Source organism: Lagopus muta, chromosome 1 (assembly GCF_023343835.1).
Source record: "Lagopus muta isolate bLagMut1 chromosome 1, bLagMut1 primary, whole genome shotgun sequence".
NCBI lineage: Eukaryota > Metazoa > Chordata > Aves > Galliformes > Phasianidae > Lagopus > Lagopus muta.
The window spans coordinates 91,244,816-91,262,597 of NC_064433.1; the positions used below are offsets into that span (position 1 = coordinate 91,244,816).

The following is a 17,782-nucleotide window of genomic DNA, read 5'->3' on the forward strand; positions in this document are numbered from 1 at the left end:
AAGAGACAATTTCAAACATTTTTCCAACTAGATATAGTTGGAAAAGTTGATATAGTTGATTAGATAGAACGACTCAGATATTTTCACAACTTCTGCACTTCCTTAAGTAAAACATCACACAGAAAATCAATTAAAGAGGCAAAAAATTAAAGATTTCAAATTGCAGTTCTTAAGTGCTCAGATTATATCTTTGGAACAGGATTACTTATTCACACAGCAATCCTGAAGAACTTATCTCCATCTCTAACGATACATATTTTCCTCCAGGAAACAGTACACAAAATAAGCACACACACTGTGGAAAAGGAAAACAAAGAGGTATAAAACTATTATTATTTGCAGATTTTTTAATTTTTTTTTTTTTTTTTGCCACATCTCTGTTTGACATCCTGCTTATAAAAGCTGTATGTTGTGAAACTGTCCATTTTATTTTAGATCCTACAGCAGCTACTAGGTTGTCATCTCAAAACTTGAAGTGTTTTATGGTGATTTTAATATTATTATTATTTAAGATAAGGAATAAAACAGTAGTTTTTAAGCCACATTAAAAAGTTAAAAAAAAAAAAAACAAAACCAACAAAGAAGCAGTTTCATTTATTTTCCACTTATTTTTTGTAAAGAGGACTGTTTAAACAAATGCAAGCCAAACATCAGAGGGTTACTAAGCCTTTCAGGATATGGTTAGAGATCCCATTTAAGATATCTAGCACAGAATCATTTGCAATCCAGCCAGATGAACAGTGTTTCTTTGAAGCAGCCAAAGCCCCTTTAGAAGTAAAAAGGAAGCAAGCCTAATGGAACCTCTTCCTAATGTTAAAAATAGTAATCTCGACTCTGGAAAAGATGTAATCTCTCAGCTGCACTAAACACACTCCAAAGCCTCTCCAAAACTTTCTCACAAGTGGAACCCTTTTCCTCTCTGAAGGCAAACCAAGCTACAGATTCAAAAATCTTAAGCATAACTACGGGCAAGAATTCTGTGCTCACACAGGTTTTAGCTGACAGAAATCCTGAGTTACATTTAAAGGTTCTGAAAAAAATGAGTGCTCAACCAGATGTACTTGTAGCCAGAAAGTGTTTTAGCTCCACAGAGTTAAATTATTGGTTTTGTTACTGAGATGCCTGAAGCATTTATTTTGATGGAGATTATTAGTCAACAATGGGTTGAGTGAGACAGAATAAGAGAGGAATAATCCACAAAAGGAATTATTCTCAGCCATCTCAAACTATAACCAAATGCCTATTCTTTATTCTAGGCTTACAGTTCCTATTAGAAATCACAGTAGTACACTTCTCCTCAGATACGCTAACACAAACATTCAAACTAATCAAACTCAACAAACATTTTCCAAAAATTGTTCCTTCTGAGGCACAGAAGGAAACAATATTTCCATTTGAGGACACACAACCCAAACTGGAGTTACATACATTCTGCCTCAATAACCTCCTATTTAAATTCCTTTTCAACACATATCGACCACACATTTTCTTTCTCCTTCTACATTTAATTTTTCAGTACCTCTTCTAGTTTTAGGTGTCAACCTTAGAGGAAGTATGGAAGAGCAGACTTTGAACATTGCTGAAAAGGATCCCCAGCACTGAAGGGCACAGATCAGAGCATCTGTATAGGAAAACTGACAACAGATGCTCAAAGAGTAAATTATGGAACAGTGCTACAACACGATGAACACTAACTGATATTACTGGAAGTCGCTTGACTGGATCTTCACCTGCGTAAGTGCAGAAGTGGAAAAGCCAAGCTTTTTACAACACTTACCTTCACAAACCTGCTTCCTCCATCTCAGTACAAATTTTTCTCCACCCACACGCACACAAGACAACATCACTTTAAATGGTAATCAGATTTTTTTAATACTCATTAACACTTCATTTCAACAACATTAGGTTACACAGACGACTCAGAATATTGTACACAGCAGAAGCTAGTACAATATTTTAAAGCTAAAATGAAGTCAATGTATCTGACTGTGAAATTTCACAATTACTGAATGCTTTTGCTAATTCTGACTCTAATCTGTTGTGAGACTATGTTCCTTTTGTGCCAGACCATTTACCATAAAATGGGATAATGCCTCTGTTACAAGGGATTAGAATGCTAAGGTTTTAAAGCACTGTGAAATTTTATTCTCATTTACAGAACGCTACAAAGTGCCTGATATTATCTTTGTCAGATAATAATTAGTTTCTCCTAAAAAATAACAACTTAAATCTCGTTTGAAAAATATGAAGTATTCAGAAACAAACCTACCTTTCTGCTGTAAGGATTGGTAATAACCAGATTGGTGTCATCAGAACCAGATAAAATATATTCTCCCGTATCATTCCAGCAAATTGTATTCACCTGCATGAATTAATTAACAATTAGACTTGCATTAGAATTTTCAGACTATTAAAATCATTAACATACTATATTTATCCAACAGTACAAAAAAAGGAGTTAACAAATGAAACTGAAATAATGCCACTTTTCATCAGCTAGCACACACACAAAAAAAATTACTTTCAAAATAAACTGATAAGGGAATGACCTGCTTCTCCTATGGCCTCTCTATTTGCAACTCAGCTATTTCCTTTGCTCCTGAAGAGTCCATTAGGTAAATTAAGCCTTCCCACAACCATCTCAAATCCCTCCATTTTATTCACGTCCAATGTCCACTGCTTTACAGGCTTCTCAGACATGACATCTTCCTGAGGATCCTGTGAAAATCCATCCCAGATCCCCCTCTGAGGAATGTATGCATGCTGGAAAAGCCAAGTCCTACAGAGAGGTGCAAAGTCACATTGGGAGAATTTTACAATATGTTTCTTTACCAATTTTCCTTTCCACAACATTGTGTTCAATACTGTGCTAATGATATAAAGCTGCAAATTCAAAAACCAGGAAACTCAGAAAGCATCCTTAAAGCAAGCAAGGCTTTTCTTCCAGCGGTAGCTCATGCACAAGCTCCAAAGACTGTATGCATGACCATTATTATTTCAAATTGTCTCTAAAATAGCTTTAGCTGTCAAACTACAGCCGTCAACATTTTTCAATGGCTATTTTCTGCGGGCAGGATAACTGCTGTGATTTGATATGAGTGAACTATGTCATTAGTCAAAACTCTATTTTCTAACATTCTTTTCTTATGCTTTCTTTTGATTCAAATGTCTCATTTGTGTGGGCCTAAAAGGCAAAAATCTTTTTGTTTAAAATAAGAATATTCATTTTAAAGCATAACTCAGTTGGAGTCCTTGTTCAGGCAAAGTTGCAAAATGAGTATTAGCTGTTTGCATGGATGGATCACATGGGCAAGTGGATTAATTACCAGAATGTGATATATTTGTTGACAGTCTTTAAACTAACTTCAGGCACTAGAAAATGAACAGAAATGCAAATGTCATTCTGCCAGTGTATCCACGTATGGCAGATCTGCACCTTCCATACTGCAGCTTTGGTTCATATTCCACCCCCATATTCTCAATTTCTATTAATACCTATTTGAAATGCAAAGTTACGAAAAAGAATGGCTAGGATGACTGGGAGTACTTAAAGCTTTTTACTGCAAATTTGTGCTATACAGGGGAGAGAGAAAGAGAATATGACAAAAGTTCATGAAATCATTCACAGCATGGCAAAAGTAAGAAATAATTTTCCATAGTTCTTTATAATACAGGAAATGGAGGACCTTCAGTGAAAGCATCTCGAACACATCCAAAATAAAGGGTGATTCTCCTATGGCATTTTATTAAAACTGTAGTTCATTGTCAAGGAATGCCCTCAACACCAAAAGTGGAAAAGAATGTTTGCCAAAGAAAAATGACCAAAAACAAAGATGCAAACTTCACTTCCACTTGTCCATTAAAGTCCGATGTGTTCTCCCTTCTATACACTGGCCATGTCTCTGCTTTCTTCAAAAATCAGTTCTGGCCACCATCACAGCCAAGTCAGCAGGCTTGACTGAGTGATGCAGCTTGGCTACTCCAACAGCCCTGGCTGTCAGTCACCAATAACTACACATTTAACTAGCCCCTGGATCCATTCAACATGGAAGTAAACTGTTCTGATAACTACAGTACTCAAAACACATAGTCAAGCACAGTGCAGTATTACAGTTAGTACCAACACCAGAGTGTTAATTTTCATCTACATTTCCTTTCAGGCAGCTAAATACCATGACTGCCCTTAAAGAAATCAAAATGCTAACACAAAGTTACAGGAACAAAAAGTGAAAACCACAAGAAGCTGTAAAAAGTAGAGCAGGGGGGAGAGGCTGGGAAAGTGATGTGAGAAAGAGCTTGCACAAAAATTTAACTGATAGCAGTAGAAAGGATGTCCAAAAAGCCTGAAACAAAAGTAAACATAGCACAGGGAGAAATGTATAGGAAGAAACAAAGGAGAGAGACAATTATATGAATTGCAGTGTCACAAGCCTACACAAGACATCAAACATCTTCTTTTTAAATTCTGATTTCATTCATGTTTGAGCAACTTCAGCATACCCAAGCCAAATTTGGTTCAGAAAAACTGTGAAGCAAGAAGACAGCCCATGCTGGAAGTCTACAAGTAAACAGGCTTTTAATTCTATACTGGATCACCTTCCCAAAATTACTGACAAAAAAAAAAAAAACAAAAAAAAAAAAACAAAAAAAAAAACCTTTCAGTGATTGACTTTTATTTTTATTTCCCCAGAAACCAATTATTTTATGCAAGTGATCAATTAATACATTACACTTCTCAGTGCTGAGTAGACTCCACTGACCAACACCGAATTACCCCAATAAATACACATATGCACAACTGAAAACAGATGGCCAATGTCAGCAGATTAAAAAAAAATCCTTGCCCTGTTCCAATGTAGAACACACACTCTTAAAATACATTCTCAACTGAGGACTACCTAGAAAACTCTTTCATATTGCACAACTGTTTAGAAAAGCTATACATCTATTACCTTCACAGCCACTCACTGCCTAGCTGAAAGCACAGTGTAACAGTCACTACACCAAGGGTTTGAAAGTCCTCATTTTAGGGTCAAAATAAGAAAGATGTCATACTGAAGTACACACCCAGAAGTATACACCCAGGAGGGGAGTAAACTCTTCAAAAGGGCTGACAACAGCAGGACTAGGGGAAATGGTTTTAAGTTGAAGGAGGGAAGATTTAGGTTAGATGTTAGGGGGAAGTTCTTTACTAGGAGAGTGGTTAGGCCCTGGAACGGGCTGCCCAGGGAGGTTGTGGATGCCCCGTCCTTGGACGTGTTTAAGGCCAGGTTGGACGGGGTCCTGGGCAACCTGATCTGAATATGTATGTTGGTGGCCCTGCTAGGCAGGGGGGTTGGAACTACATGATCCTTGGGGTCCCTTCCAACCCGGGTGATTCTGTGATTCTGTGAAGTGACAGAAATTTAGAATGAAAAAGACACGGAGTATGTAATTAGCTTTTTTCTATTAGGCATTCCACACTTTATCATCTGCATAAAATTTTGTTTGTTTCTCAACTAGCCTTTTAAGGAAGAATCACAGAATGGCCCGGATTTGAAGGGACCTCAAGGATCGTGAATCTCCAACCTCCTGCCTCATGCAGGGCCACCAACCTCCCCATTTAATGCTACACCATGGCTGCCCAGGACCCCATCCAGGGGCCTTGAACACCTCCAGGGACAGGGCATCCACAACCTCCCTGGGCAGCCTGTTCCAGCACCTCACCACTCTCTCTGTAAAGAATTTCCCCCTCACATCCAACCTAAATCTTCCCTCAAGTAAAGCAGTGAGCTCTTTTAATTTGTCACTCAAATAGGAAAAAAAAAAAAATAAACATCTACTAGAATCATAGAAACATGGAATCACCTAGGTTGAAAAAGACCTCAAAGATCATCAAGTTCAACCACCAATCTGGCCTACTGAGTTCCTTCACTAAGCTGCATTCCTCAGTGTCATGTCCGTACATCACCTCTGTGATTCCCTCAAAGAGAATACAGGAAGCAGCCAAGCCTTGAGGCTGAAAGTTCTGAATTTTCACTCACTCCTTTGTAACATACCAGTAAAATGAGCTGTTTTGTAAACAAGATACGTTAACAGTGTTTAAAAAACAGAAGAAATGAAATAAAAATGTCTTCAGAGACATATCAGAAAGATCTCCCAAACACAGAAGGGAGTGAAAAAGCACTACTTGTCACATATGGAGGAAGAAGTAAGAAATACATGTTCTAACAGCATGCTAAACATACTACTTATACTAATTCAAACATAACTTCGAGGACTATTTCTAAAAAGAGACTTGCTCACAAATGCTCTGCTGAATGAGATGTATGTTACACCAAACACTTGATACTGAACTGAATATCTATACATAGAAACAAGAAGCTATTCCTTCAGGTGCTCCTCTCCCCTCCGATTCAGAATGTATTTTTTCCATATAGCAAATGATCCATCTACCTACATACTCTGTAATTCTACCTTATCAGTTTTCACAGAATTCAATCAATGTGTTTTAGATTTGCTTTCTTCTACTTACCTCACACTTAGTTGCTATCAGTCCAATGCAGCCAATTCCAAAGGAAAACACCTCACCTAATTTTATACATCTACTACTGAGCTTCTCACCCTCTTAAGCTCCCTTGAGAGCCAACATGGGAAACAGCAACTTCTGGGCTCAGTTCGGAGACAGAAATCCCAAACATGCAGGTGCTATGGTAATATTAATGCTACAAAAATATGAATACTGCAAGTATCTCACAGAACTATCATCCTGCCTCAAGAATGTTGGGTGTGAGTATGATTACACACACAGGCCTATTTTCTGACAAGACCTTGCTCTTGTGTAATACATAAATCAAATGGTGAGTAGGAATTTAGACTTTCATCCTCCATTAGAAAAGCAAATTTGTGCTTTAAGTATGATGTTCATCTTTTTTTTTAGCAATAGTCTGCTTTACACAGAATATACAAGTCATAACTAACTCTCCAGAAGAATATAAATGCCTGTAACAAAATAACAGAACCAGAAAAACTCTTAGTAAGGTTTCTATGACATTCATTCCTTATGTTTGAAATGTATGCTGACTGAGAAGTTACAGTAGGAGGGGATGGGAGGTTAGAGACTAATATAATTTATTGTAGAGGGCATAAGCATTTTAAAGAGGAAGGACATCGCAATCCTCACTTGACTTCTCCATCTACAAAAGCAATGTAGCAAAAAAATCTTATTCCAACAGATGTAATTTCATTCTGAGTATTTATTCACTACTCCAATAATTCTGTGCATAGGCAAGTAAGCCCAACTGGTATTTTAACTTGTTTTCTGACACTGGTGAATCACTGTTATGTTTAAGCCATTCAATGAAGCCATACAATGTTAAAACAAATTTCTTTGTTCCATCCTTAGTTTAAGTATTTAAAAGAATATGCCTTGTAACATTTGGAGCACTTTCAAAAATTAATCATTTAAATAAGCAATATTTAAAGCTTTTTTTTTTTTGTCTTTACTGTCACTTTAAATAAGAATACAGCACTCAATCATTTGTTTTTTAAATGTGAAAAATAAATAACTTAAAATATCAATACCGTTTTAAGTCAAAAAAGTATATCAGCACGGCACAAAATGATTCCACTTAAAGATTGGTTCTAACTGAAAAGAGAAGCGTGTGTTTTCCTGGCACATGAGCTTAACTCATTCAAGTGCAGGACACGGTACTGAAGGAGAGAAGTGAAGTATCCTTCAAAGATAAAACACTGAATGCTTAAGAGGAAACAAATACCTAGAGAATTCAGATGTGGGTCTCAACAAGCAGAGGTTTCCAACTCAGATTGAAGACATGGTATTTGCGTTTTTAAGTCCAATAAACTATTACTGTGGCAACATAATCACTACTTAACAACATTTAACAAAGAAAAAAAAGCAACAAGTCACTTACACATCCATCGTGCACATTCAAGGTTGCTTCAAGTTTTAATCTTTGGATAAATTCTCTTCTCCCTGTGAAGAAAAATACTAATTACAATACCCTTTTAAAATGGTAACATGAAGAACTAATTTAGATCCTACTAATGGACACCAGCAAGTATAAACGTAAACAATGAAGAATCAGAATATAACTGTCAGTCTCAAAGTAATTCACATGGCTTTCATTTCACAAATGCTAAGATAAGCATCACATTTGCTAGTTCTTCCACCACTTTCAACAAGGTACAAATGGCAACATGCACAGTTCACAAGTTGAAGGCTGCCCTGAAACAAATCGCTGTAATATCCTGTGGTTTTTTCGTTCAACTTTGCTGAAGACAGCAAGTACAATATAGCTTCACAACTAAGGCATTTTATATAAGTATACAAAGAACAACATGTTTAGGTCTCAACTAAAATATGATCTCAATTTCAACAAAAAATTGGAAGATCCTTAAAGCATTATCTACAATTCCACATTTGCTCTTAAGCTAGAGAAAACACAACTTCAATTTTGTTATTAATGCTGCATTTTGAAAAGCAAAAGTGAAGTCCTGTACCGCTGCATTTGATTTGTACATGAAAGATAAAAAAACAAAAGGAAAGTTTTGGAAAGGTGATATAAAATGTAGAGATGAAGGAGAAAAAAGAAATCTATAAATGTATATTGACTACAGTAAGGTTCCATGAATGTCATGCTCTTATCTGCATGCTAGCTGCCATCCAACTGCACTTTATAACACTACTACACAATACAACTGAAAAGCAAAAAAAAGGCATATTGAAAACAACATCACTACTTCCTGAAGTTCCTAAATGAAAGTTGGAGGTATTTGGTTAGAGGGCCTTTGTGTCAGGAGAACAGGTTAAAATGAATGTAATAATCCCTAGAAAGTATTTGCAAAAAAGACAAGTATTGGTAAGCTTGATCTTTCCACTTCAATTCTAAAACCCTGTAGACTCTAAGAATACTATTTTTCTATCCTTTATTTCTAGAACTCTCAGAACAAAACTCTAGGTAAGGTACTAGGCTGTACTGTTTCTGAATACCACACTACTGCATCCACTCCAAATTAACTTTCCTTTAAGGAAACTAAGTAGCCTCAGAGAGAAAACTAGAACAGAAGAAAACCCTCCCTATATCAGAAAGCTCTACACTTCATGGCTTGTTTTGGTTCAGATGAAATGGGAAGCCCTATTTAGGCATCCAGCCTTGCTGATTCTGGCATTCCAGTACAAACCTGAAAGCACAATTTCTCCTCTCTACTGTTCCCTGAACAAAAAAGAGACCACCTGATATCCTCAGCTGACCCCTCGCAAACCAGCCTGCCACAGGCCAGACACTTGACTGAGAAGCAGGCACAGGACATCAGTGCTACACACCCCCAAAGACACAGGGACTCTTTGAGCATTACAAGCTCCAGCAGCTACAACTGCACCTCAGTAAATGTGCATCCAGCCTTCCCTCCATGCAAAGGCACGCTTTGGCAGCCAGACTTCCACTAATACAGCTCAAGTACCACAGCAGACTGAAGAATGTTCTTTTACAAAGGATATTTTTGTTTGTTTTAAGAGGATGTATGACTGGGTGAGATGATTATACAGCAACTGTTTCTAAGCACATCTAAGGCAGCTTAAAAAACAAATTAAAAACATACTACCTCACTAATTAAGTGGTGCAGTATTCAGCATTAGTCTTTCTAGTCTTGTTTGACTGCCGTAGCTGTAGACAGAGCAAGAATTCTAACAAAAGCATTTAGAATTGCAGTGTAAACTTTTTTTCGATACCCTCTCTACACTGCTGGTGGGCTGTTTTCTACCCGAAATCAGTCTGATTTCAGAGAATTTAGAGATAGCACAGGGACTAAAGATGAGTCACTAAAGAGACACTGTAGAAATGTAAAAATGTTTTGCCTCCAAAAACCTTTCTTTCTTCACTGGCTGCTCCGAAAGCAAGCCTCAATTTTATTATGTCAGCCCACAGTATCAGAGGCAGATGTTGGTTGTACGGCAGTAGAGGTTAAACCTGCCCATCAGTATCCCAATACAGGTTGCCCCTGTGATAGAGGGCAGCAGAGGGGCAGTCTGACAGAATGGAGTCTGACATGGAAGTGCATACGAAGCAAACGTGACAAATTTCTCCATGCAGAAGAAACGGCATCCACTACATTTATAGCCATCTTCTCCAATGAAGAAAGGTTGAGGGAACAGGGCTTGTTTAGCTTGGAGAAGAGAAGGCTCCAGGGAAACCTCATTGTGGCCTTCCAGTATTTGAAGGGAGCTTATAAACAGAAGGGGGAACGGCTGTTTACATGGGTGGATAGTGACAGGACAATGGTTTTAAACTGACATGGGGAGATTTAGGTTAGATATTGTGAGGAAGTTTTTCCACTGGTGGAAAAACCTCCACCAGAGGCTGGTGACACACTGGAACGGGTTGCCCAAGGAGGTTGTGGATGCCCCATCCCTGGAGGCATTCAAGGCCAGGCTGGATGTTGGCTCTGGGCAGCCTGGTCTGCTGGTTGGTGACCCTGCACATAGCAGGGGGGTTGAAACTAGATGATCACTGTGGTTCTTTTCAACCCAGGCCATTCTATGATTCTGACACTTGCTGAACATTTCTGGAGCCCAAACAGTGGATGTGGGCACAGTGATGCAGTGAGTGGTGCATTTCAGCAGTGGCAACAGAGACATCAATGACAAGCCACGTTCTGGACAGCCATGCACAGCTGTCACACCACAAAATGAGAAGTGTCTCAAACAGCACATCTGCATGAATCATCAGAGCATGACCAGGGAACTCTGCAGAGCTGAATATCAGCTTCAACACTTTGAAAAAAAATGGCAATGTTGAAATATTGCTAAGTTTACACTAGGTGCTCCTCATGAATGCCCACACAGGGATAGAAAGAACACCATATGTACATTTTGTCAGGACCTACAGAACAGATAAGAGGCTGAAGGTGACAGTTTCCCAGAACACGTCCTTACTGATACATGCTGTCACTACTATGAGCTGGAGTCAAAACAGCAGCCTGTGGAGTGGCAACAGGCAAATTCCCCACCAAAGTTCAAGATGCAGCCTTCAGTGGGTACTGTCTTTTGGGATAGGAAAGGGGTGATCCCTCTGGATTTCCTGGAACCCAGACAAACCATTCACTCTGACCTCTACATCATGATGCTAAGTCAGGCCAGGACAGCCTTTCTCTTGCAACATAACAGCAGGCTCCATGAGAGATTGTGGACTGTGGACTTCATTGCTCATCTTGGCTGGACTGTCCCACCATACCCACTTTATAGGTAAAGTACTAAGATAAGCTAGAAGCAATCCATTCAGTTTTCTTCTTACTTTATAACGCAAAACTTGAGTCAGCAGATCCTGAATGTGTTTTTTCCTCCTAAAATAAAAATGGAACTACCTGAATAATCTGATCTAAAGAAAATACTGATTCTGCATTCACTGTTTTTTAAAAGCTGACTTAACAGTCCACACAATCTTTGTTCCTCATATTGCAGCAATGACTTTAATAAGTTCTCTGGTCTGCTGAAAAAGCTCAGCAGTAAATAAATATTATAGTTTTCTGTTATTACAGCCACCTGAATATTTTTTGCAACGTTCATATTTTTTATCACATTAAATGGTATTGTTTTCAATGCCTTATCTTGCTAACTAGTAGGCTACCCTCCTACTTCATTCTTAAGATTCCTTGTCACAACTCTTATCACTAGACTTCCTAAAAGTCAAATTCTCCTCTTCAAGTCACTCCGCTCTTCTGGGTGACAAATCCTTAATTCTCATTCACCTATTGCAGTGGCTACCTGTTCCCTCTGTCCTCCAGCAAAGGTGGCTGTCATGGATCCTCTCTTTACCTAAGACAGTAGGGGAGATGCAACCTCTCAGAATAATTCTTTCTGGACTCAAGACCTCTGCTGACTTTTTTTCTGCTAACAGTGTCAGGCTGTGTAAAAGCCAAAAACTGTTGGTTTTTTTTTTTTTTTTTTTTTTTTTTTTTTTGCTTAAGCAAAAAATTTATTTAAATACATGCCATCAGAGAATTAATGAGAGGATGGCCTTAATACATAATTACTTCTCTTCAAGTAAGGTCTGTTTATGAGATGGTCAAGTGACCAAGCTGTCATGACACACGTTAGCTCACTGGAGACATATGTGAGGTCTGTTTTGAAACTCTTGAGGTCAAGCTATCTACAAAAAAAAAAACACCAAAAAACAAAACAAGCACTGTGAAATTTCAGACGGTTGTGCTGACCTCCTTTAAGTATTTATGTATTTGAAATCTGGAGAGCTATCAAGACAGCACTCTACCCATACACTCATCACACAAACTGAAACATGGGAAAGCAGGCAAAAAAAGAAAGCACAGATGCTTACTTGTACGTTATCTCTTCAATATGCTACCTGCACATAATGTCAAACCAACGATGCCTTGCCAACACACCTCTCCAGAGAACCACCTAACAATGGTACTTCAGAACACATGACAGCAGAAAAGCTCAATGCTTCAAGTATGTAAGACCTTTATATTCACTCCAGATCTTTTCACTGAGAATAGAGATAGCATTTCATGAAGGTCTAGACCAGAAAGTGTGTTTGCGCTATACAGAAATATAACCAAATTTTGATGCAAAGCTGCACCATCACAGTATGTGAAACTGAAAGGTAACCTTTACTCTGAAAAACACGAATAGATCCTGTTTGTCAAACAAATGCTCATTTAAGTCAAGCTGGCTCTTCCTGAGGCCAAGTCCCTCGGTGCTTGCTTGCTGTGACATTTGAAATGCCGCAGTTTAAAACTGAAACAGAGCCAGAGCCTGCTCCCACTGCAGAGCACACAGTATCCTGCTCTAAGAGCATTTCAAAATTTCTCTTGGACCTCCAGCACAGAGTTTATACGTTTGAGAAGCTGTTTCATAAGAAGATGACAGTCCAGTTAATCTGTAAATGGTTTATTTGGCTGGACTGTGTCAAACTCTGCACAATGACTAAATAGATATAGGTAGCTCCAAAAGTAATGTCTCCTATTCATTTCCACGGAAATTACTACGAAGACCACAATAACACTGTTTGACAGAGCACATTCTCATCTACAAAACACAGTTTCTCAGCACAGCCATCACCATCGGCTGTGCATTTCGCCAGCAATAAACAGGAGCCTGCATGCTGCACTCAAAAAATATCTGTACCAGGGGAAGTGACCCAGTGCCACTGTCACCATGTACCATCCACCACATCATTGTGCTCACATCCACTGACTGGTGTCCAGTTCAGCAGTGCTTGCTGAATGTCACTGGGTGCCATTTCTTCCACACAGAGGAGTTCAATGACACCACTTTGATCCACATGCACTCCCACGTCAGACACCATTCTGTCAGACTGTCCCTCTACTGCCATCTGTCACACAGTAACAAAATGCAATGAAATATCAGCAGAAAGGTTCAGTCTCTACTGCCATACCACCAAAATCTGCCTCTGATATCACGAGCCAACATAATAACATTAGAGGCATTACTTTTGGAGCAGCCCTCCCATCTTCTGTTCCATGTCACTGTTTTTACTTATCAAATTAAATTGAATATACTGTACAGCAAACAGAAGTCTCCATGCATCACACAGTTAGCAGGACTACAAAAAATAAGCAATGCATTACATTTTGTCAAGAAATACTAAAACCCTTGAACACAAACTGAAGTCTTGAAGAACACGTATTAGCAGACAGACTCAGAGCGGCCCCATTTTATAGACACTGATTTTGTGACACAGAAAACCAAAGCAATTTATCAAATGAGTGAATCAGCAGTAGTGCTGCAAACCAAATCCATTAGTGTGACTCTCCATTCCTTTGTTCAACGTCCTCTGTTAGATATCCTAATAGTTCTGTATAAATGCCCCCCAGAACTGTAACACTTGCTTTTAACAGTGTTTAAAAGACTACCTTTCAAGTTGCTGCGGACAACTGCTTATGATTTAAGTTCAGAGCAGATAACCCAAATTCTTCCCTACTTTAAGTGATAATTCATCTAGATTAAAGGTCTAAACACTGCACTGAAACAGAAAATACTTTAATTTCTGTGAAGAGAACTACTTGCCATTTTAATCTCCAAGAGCTTTGTTACTAAACACTCAGCACCAGATGACTGAGTGTTAATCAAGCTTGCACTTAAATCCTAAGACACTTCAGAATAAGCTTCATGTATTTAGAAGCACAGAACTTTCACATATTAAGACTGAAACTACAGAAGGTACAACACTATGCCCAGAACTCCAACCCAGCAGGTCTCCTGATGGAGTCTCCCAATGAGTACACTGATAGACAGTACAGTCTTACAAGAAAAAACAGAACAAGATATGCTGAAATTAAAATAAAATAGAATAAAAAGTTGGCCCTGTGATGTTATACATATTAGCATAATTAGTAACCATCCTGAAAAGACTTCAATTTCTGTTTTCTTCTACCAAAGCTGCAAGAGTAAATTACTGCAGGTAATAACACAGATGTGTTTGCACTAGCAGAAGCGTCTGCAATTAACTTTGAAATATATTTCAGATTCTAAATGCACCCACTCCTGAATATAAGGCCCCACAGGGCCTTGCATAGGGCCCCATCACTGACAAGACCACAAGCATTGGTGCTTTAAAGTGAATAATCATATATAACTTGTTCAATTGTTTAGCATCTACCACATTTTATGCTTGAAATCTACTTAATAAATGAAAATCAGCTATATTAATATGAATTTTTAAAGTGCTCACATAGCATAAGCGGGATGTAAATCCCAGAGACAACATTTTATCTGCATATTCTAAATAACAACTTGTGAGAGACCGACCATGCCACAGTGGCAAGCACTAAGTGGATTTCATTGACAAGTACACCGCATTCTGACAGATACCCTGTCCCCACTCTGGCTGCCCACAGAAAAGCCTTCTGTGTAGTTGTTGCCACACATTACGGCTGAGCAGAAGATAAATCCCTGTGGTTTTGTGACAGGAGAAAGGAAAACACACCTTTTCAGGAGGTCGGTTATTCATTTGGTTCTTTAAAGCACTTCTTATGATGTCTGAGGTTAAATAGAGGCTCCATGCTTCAGCAAGAGCAGAGGATGTCTATGAAGCAGAAACAGGGATATGACTGCCCCAGCGCAAAAGTGATGACTACCGGCAGCACAACTATGATCTTCTGTCACCTCCACGCATTCGGACAGACAACTACCATAGCATGGAAAATGGATGCACAGAAAAAGCTATTGGGATCAGCTCTTAAGCATTCTGCTTAAGAGGCCACCATTTGCCTCTCAGTGCCAAGCAGCAGCTGCTGCTTCTCCCCACCAGCTGGTGCAACTCACCGTGCAATTATCTCCTGGCTACTTTTGGATAAAGGTACTGGGGTAAAAAAAAAAAAAAAAAAAAAAAAAAAAAAAAAGAAAGTCTACTATTTAAAGTTGCCTAAGCTAATTCAATCCACATTTTTAAATAGATTAGGAAGTGATTAGACAGAAGCTTACCAGCATATCTAAGGAGACACGCCTTCAGGCATAAAAAAAAAAAAAGTCTTCTGCTTTTCTTGCAAAGGCATCTTGGTAAAACTGGGAATTTGGACAGAGTAGAAGTGAAACGAAGCTTTTACCATTCTGCACACTCACCTAATTTAAAATACTGTTTAATCCTGAACAGTATGGGAATTACAAGCCATCTGTTTTAGAGCAAGAAGCGAAGTAGAGACACACAGCGTAACAGATACAGATAAGTGTCCCTGTGAGATTACATGTGTAAACACTCGGAAATTGCCCAGGATTAGAGTTTAAAAATAGGTGACGTCAAAAGCTGAAGCAGAAATCTGAGTCTTACTAGGAGATGACTATCAAGCAACACCGGTGACACAAATTGAATTATAAGTGGGCATTAAAAACAGAGGGAATCAAATAAGTCTTACTTTTGAAAATTGTTTGGTGAATTAGATTGCACGTGTTCATCCTTTTTCAGCCAACAGAATTTTCAGGGCATACAGAATAAAAACTAATAGAATCTCATTTTCCTTCCTTTCTTAGGAAGAGTAAATAATGGGAACTCACTACAAAAATAGCTACAAACAAATGTAACCAAAACAAAGAAGGTTTTGTGTGATAGCTTTCAGAAGGTTTTGCCTGATAGCTTTGTATGTTGGTGAAGTTTCAGTAATTGAACACAACTGGACAAATATCACTGCCTCGTATCACATCCAGCTCACAGGGCAAGGAAAGACGGACCTCATTTTCCCCATGATACCTGTCAAATAGAGAGCAGCAGCATCCATGTGTTCAGTTTCCCAAGGAAAGCCTACATTCCATTCAAGAAATACATTAAAATTCGCTGATGTTTATCTGATTCCATTTTGTTGTGTTTATATTCAGTATTTATTGAATCAAACTACGCTAAAGTATTTGTTACATATCTGAATCAGTAAGTCACTGAATCTCAAAGATGGACAAGAAAAAGCTGAGACCTGCACTACATCAGTGAAAGTTCCAGCTTACTTTGAAGGCTGGCATACTTAATAACAGACTGATCTTCTTCCTCATTGCCAGGATAGGGCTAGTTTCAAGTATCAACAAGCTCTTGATACATGATCAGCTATATCCCACTGGGCTATTTCGGGGACGTTTAAATCAAAGAAGATCAGGAATCACAAGCAAAGTCATAACAACTCATCATATTGCAGTGCAACATTTTAACAGTGACTACACATACATGCTCAAAGGTCTGCCCTCATGCAAATAACAGAAACAACCAACTGGAGGAAGACTACAGAGAAGGGAAAAAAAGGAAAGAAAAGAAAAAAAAAAAAGAAAGGATAACTAAAGAGATCTGCCACATCACTGCGCCATCCTGAAACATGTGAGGACTGCTCTGAAAGTATTGCCTCCTATGTTATAATGTTGGCCATAGCATCAGAGGTGGATGTTGGTGGTATGGCAGTAGTGGTTGAACCTTCCCACCATTATTCTGTTACATGTTGTTGCTGACGTGTGACAGACAGCAGCAGAGGGGCAGTCTGACAGAATGGCATCTGACATAGAAGGGTGTACAGAGTGGAGAAGTGTCAGTGAATTCCTCCATGCAGGAAAGATATCATCCATTGACATTCTCTGACACTTACTGAATGCTGATGGTGACCAATCAGTGGATGTGAGCACAATGAGGCAGTGGGTAGTGTGTTTTACCACGTGAAAGACAAACCATGTTCCGGACAGCTGTGCACAGCTGTTACACCACAAAAGGAAGAGCGTCTTGATCAGCTCATCTGTGCAAATTGGCTAATGGTGGTGACTACTGAAAAATAGCATATCGTACCTAAGCACACGCTCTATCAAAAAGTATTATTGTGCTCTTTTTATCTGCTGTAGTTTCCATGGAAATCAGCAGGAGGCATTACTTTCAGAGCAACCTATGTACAAATGCATTACAGAATTTGTTTTTGCAGAAAGAGACAGCTTTCATCCCAGTATCCCAAACTCATTAATTACAAGATCAAGGTGCAACAGAATGATGAAGCTGTCTGAAATAGTCTGCATCAAGAAATTGGCAGTCGTTTACAAAGCAAAAGTGTTTCTTTTGTACGGAGCGTCTTTAAAAGCATACTGCATAAATTTAATGAAAGTACTGCAATGAAAAAAATGAAAAGGTACATAAAGCACGTGCAGATCTATAGACTCCAGCTGTCTGCATGGAAAGATTAAGACTCCAAAGTACACGAAGCAAACAACATTTGCATCCTAAGACTGACTGTAATTTGAATAGTCTAATCAAATATGCAAAGCTTTGGGACTACAGCACACTATCACATG

General features: G+C 38.6%; 1 protein-coding gene across 7 annotated transcripts in view; it reads right to left on the reverse strand.

Moving 5' to 3' along the window:
• The window catches only part of DCAF6 (DDB1 and CUL4 associated factor 6), an 81,844-nt gene that overhangs the window by 57,948 nt on the left and 6,114 nt on the right, over positions 1–17,782 (reverse strand). For all 7 annotated transcript variants that reach the window (XM_048937180.1, XM_048937173.1, XM_048937162.1 and 4 more), the window contains exons 2-3: positions 7,914–7,975; positions 2,270–2,362 (exon numbers count right to left, since the gene is read on the reverse strand). In XM_048937180.1, the coding sequence (XP_048793137.1) occupies positions 2,270–2,362; positions 7,914–7,975 (155 nt within the window). The remainder of the gene's footprint in view (positions 1–2,269; positions 2,363–7,913; positions 7,976–17,782) is intronic.